The 4,584-nt window shown below is 42.3% G+C and overlaps 1 protein-coding gene across 1 annotated transcript; it reads left to right on the forward strand.

The window, feature by feature from the left end:
• The first annotated feature begins 486 nt into the window (after positions 1–486).
• LOC132832595 (muscarinic acetylcholine receptor M2-like) lies at positions 487–1,884 on the forward strand. Its single transcript, XM_060850682.1, has one exon. It carries the CDS (start codon positions 487–489, stop codon positions 1,882–1,884), a length of 1,398 nt encoding a protein of 465 aa, XP_060706665.1.
• The last annotated feature ends 2,700 nt before the right edge of the window (positions 1,885–4,584 follow it).

Here is a 4,584-nt window from a genome sequence, read left to right on the forward strand (position 1 = left end):
CAGGAAATCCGACGTTTCGGGCCAGAGCCCTTCATCCCTGATGCTCCCAGAGGAATCCCACGCAGACACGTGGAGAACGTCCAAACTCCACACAGTCAGTCGCCGGAGTCGGGAATTGAACCCGGGTCTCAGGCGCTGTGAGGCAGCAGTGCTAACCACTGTGCCACCGTGCCGCCTCGAATGCGTGATTCATAAAATCATTATTCAGTTTGGCACATGCGATCAACTGTTTCTTGCTGTGCAATAAGTGACCTGTGAGATGAATCCTAATAGACACGGTAGCTCTCCAGGCAAACATGTTAAATTTTGTAAAAGCTGTTTTTGAAATCTCTTCATCACTCTTATCCACTTTACAGTACTTAACTCACAGTTGCTTTAAAATATTTTACTGCATGTGACATCTGTTCCCTGATCATTATTCTGAATGTTATAATTACTTTGCATATTTTGAACTTGGCAGTGCTAATTACACAGCACAGTGGAAGGATGTCACGCTCAAGTGAGACAAATGAACTTCTCACGAATCTAACTAAAGTGTTTGATATTCAAAGAGGAAGTTCATATGAAACAGTCGGAGTGATCTTCATTGTGGTTGTGACTGGATCTATAAATTTGATTACCATTCTTGGAAACATTCTTGTTATTATCTCGATCAAAACAAACAGGCATTTGCGAACTATTAACAACTACTTTATTTTCAGTTTAGCCTGTGCTGATTTGATTCTTGGCGCATTCACAATGAATGTATTCACCATTTATACTGCACTTGGATATTGGCCTTTTGGTCCGGTTTTCTGTGATTTATGGCTTGTTGTAGATTATGCTGTAAATAATGCATCTGGCATGAACATTCTCGTCATCAGTTTTGACCGTTACTTTTGCGTCACAAAGCCCCTTAGCTACCCTTTGAGGAGAACAACTAAAATTGCAGGGATAATGATTGCAGCTGCTTGGGTGGTGCCATTTTTCCTATGGGTACCTGGCATTCTTTTCTGGCAGTTCATTGTCCAAGCGCGGACCATTCCTGTGGGTGAGTGTTATCCACAACTACTCTCAAATCCAGCCATCACTTTAGCCATTGTGATCGCTTGCTTCTATCTCCCTGCGACAATCATGGTGACTTTATATGGGTGCATATCTTGTGCCAGCAAGAGTCGAATTAAACGAGCCAAAAAGGAATCTGTGCCAAACAAAGGCTTCAGTTCTCCAAATCTATGGAAGGCGTATATCAAAAAAACAAGTACTAACAATGCATCAAATGTGTCCAAACAGTTACTCGATGCGAAATCACAAAACATCAAAATAACTGCTGGAATAACAATTGACAAGTATGGACAAGGAGAAAGGGAGAAAGTCATCACTGAGACAAATTCTCTCGGTTTTTCACCACCAAATCAGAAGAAGGAAGAGGCAATCCATGACTGTGCAAAGGTAATGATAAACCCCACCAAACTCGCTTACATGAAGATAGCCAGCAACACTCAAATTCGTACCTGTACTGGCACCATGGTAGGACTCGCAACTGATAGTAACAACATGGACGCTGTTAACAGAGAGGTCCGACCAAATTATGAGATCATTAAAATGACCAAGATGGCCTGCATGAACAAGATAGCTGTAAACCGAGACAAAACGGTAACCAGGACCATACTGGCTATTATTCTGGCTTATATCATCACGTGGACTCCATACATTGCAATGATGATCATTTCTACCTTCTGTCCAACATGCATCACAAAGGCCATTTGGAATTTTGGATACTGGATTATTTATATCAACAGTACAATCAACCCAGCTTGCTATGCACTATGCAATGCCACATTCAAAAATACGTTCAAGCGTCTTCTCTTCTGTCAGTACAGAAATATCGCTGACGCAAAATAAGGATGCAACAAGCCTAGGTTTTGAACAAATTGTACTGATTGATCAGAATGACATTCATAAAAGAGAAAAATAAGATATCCATTGTGTCATGTTATCTATTAGTTAGACATGCATGATTAGATTAGATTAGATTACTTACAGTGTGGAAACAGGCCCTTCGGCCCAAAAAGTCCACACCGACCCGCCGAAGCGCAACCCACCCATACCCCTACATTTACCTCTTACCTAACACTACGGGCAATTTAGCATGGCCAATTCACCTGACCCGCACATCTTTGGACTGTGGGAGGAAACCGGAGCACCCGGAGGAAACCCACGCAGACACGGGGAGAACGTGCAAACTCCACACAGTCAGTCACCTGAGTCGGGAATTGACCCGGGTCTCAGGCGCTGTGAGACAGCAATGCTAACCACTGTGCCACCGTGCCGCCCTGATGAATAATGCTCACAGGCAATTCGAACCAGATGCAATAAAGTTGTGATTTCTGATATTAATCAGGGCTCTGTTGAGCCGTTTCTTTACTCTGATCTAGGATGTGAGCATATTTCCCTTTTTTCATTGTTCAAATGGCAACCCAATGTTTATAGGGACCAGAACGAATCAATGAAGTCATGTTCAAATTCCCTGACAGTGATTGATAAATCTGGTGAGAAGGTAGAAAAGTCAATGATGCTATCCTTCTCACTTCTTACTGAATCAAACTCCATTACTTACAGTGCTGACAGATCGGCCTCCTGTCTCCAGAACGTTTACCTGGATCATTGGATTGACAGTCCAGTGGGATGAAGAGCATGTCAGTTTCTAACCAAGTCAAAAAATATCAGAAGAGGAGGTTAGGCTCACGAAGCTTCATTAAAAGAAATATAAATGTATCCAGAATCATTGCTCAGTTTCATAATTTTGCACAATTCCTATAAAATTAATGAGGTCCTGGCGTGCCCAAACTTTGTTCAGTTGCTTCCATTCGTACATTTCCATGGTACTTTCAGTGAATATAGTTCTTGTTGGCCTTTTTAACTTAAAGTTTTATTTGTTGAGATTCTAGCACATTCATTTAATTTAAAAATGCTTCAACATGATTTGTTCAGAGATGAGGCTTGGGGTGAGACAATTATTTCTGTATCACTTGTAAAGAAGGGAAAAGTTTGTGTCATGCTGGCAGCGGTAAGACTGTCTTCCACTTGATGAGGGAAGGAGCTGAAATGACACCAAACTGGAAAATGGAATTGCCATAACCAGCTCAGCACTAACTCACTGTCTCACAAAAATAATAGAGGATGAGAGGTATCAACAAAACAAACGTGGTAAAAACAATGACTGCAGATGCTGGAAACCAGAATCTGGATCAGTGGTGCTGGAAGAGCACAGCAGTTCAGGCAGCACCCAAGTAGCAGCGAAATCGGCGTTTCGGGCAAAAGCCCTTCATCAGGAATAAAGGCAGTGAGCCTAAAGCGTGGAGAGATAAGCTAGAGGAGGGTGGGGGTGGGAAGAAAAACGCTGACTGAATTAACTGTAGTGACACTTATTCTTCCTCATTCCTGCGAGACTCGAGATACCGAATCGGGAGTAAAGTACACTCGGGCTGAAGAGTGCAACTTCTTTGTTGTGAAGGTATAAGATAAATGGGGGAATATTTCAGCATAGAGCAAAAAAGAGAGTTTGCTATCTCTGTTTTACTAAGTGTATTCGATTGTGGGGGATGAAATATTTATATAAAGTTGGATTAGAAACAGTGGAAACTGCTTGCAATCCAATCCTCCCAGAGGACAAAATGGGCTGCTGAGTTCATTACAGCTCAATTGAAGCAGACAACCCTTTCTCCCAGTTTCTCTGTTTCCATCACATCTGCTCAGATGATGCTACCTTCCACAGTGGGGAGGGGGGCCTCAGAAGTATCCACATTTTCTCTAAACTGAAGATTACATGCTATCATAGTTGAAATTAATTGTGGCCAACCCATCTCTTTCAACTTCGAACTTTGCCCCTTCCTCTCCCAAGCAATAACAATACAATTCCTCGGTTCCTACTTGCTATCCAACCAGCCTTCACATTTTCTTCACTTCCAGTGGAATGACGCGACCATAAATATTTACTGTACGCTCCCTTGTCATCATTGTACAGGGTCGGTTCCTTTCAGGTCCACTCCTCCTGCTGGTCCAACACTTCCCAGCAAAACTAAGTAACAGCAGAAAATGCAACAGCTGCCCGTTTATCTCCTCTGTCCTATCCAGACATATTTCCAGACGCACCTTCAAGATGGCACAGCAATTTACCTGTGCTTCACTCAATGCAGTCGACTGTATTTATTCCATTGAATAAATTGTGGTTTTCAAATGCATACTTTTCAGCCTCAGACAAAAAAATACTACAACCACAGTAAAGAGCATTTCCAGAGGCACATCAAAGTGTGCATGTTTCAACAATAAATTTCCATCTAGCATATCATCAAAAACCTTGAGGCTCACTCATATTTGCATAGCATAAATTGTGCTTTATCGGATATGTTGCAATCCATGCTTAGTGGCTCCAACAGGCAGTGTGGCTGTTTGGTTAGCACTGCTGCCTCACAGCGCCAGGGACCAATGTTTAATTCCAACTTTCAGAGACTCTATGTAGAGTTTTCACATTGATGCCTGAACCTGAGGAGGTTTCCTTTGAGTGATGTGGCTTCCCCTCACAGTTCAGAGACGTGCAGTTTA

This window comes from Hemiscyllium ocellatum, chromosome 35, assembly GCF_020745735.1.
Source record: "Hemiscyllium ocellatum isolate sHemOce1 chromosome 35, sHemOce1.pat.X.cur, whole genome shotgun sequence".
Classification (NCBI taxonomy): domain Eukaryota; kingdom Metazoa; phylum Chordata; class Chondrichthyes; order Orectolobiformes; family Hemiscylliidae; genus Hemiscyllium; species Hemiscyllium ocellatum.

Coding starts and splice junctions, on each gene's coding strand:
- LOC132832595 (XM_060850682.1), top strand. CDS start 487: ATGTCACGCTCAAGTGAGACAAATGAACTTCTCACGAATCTAACTAAA.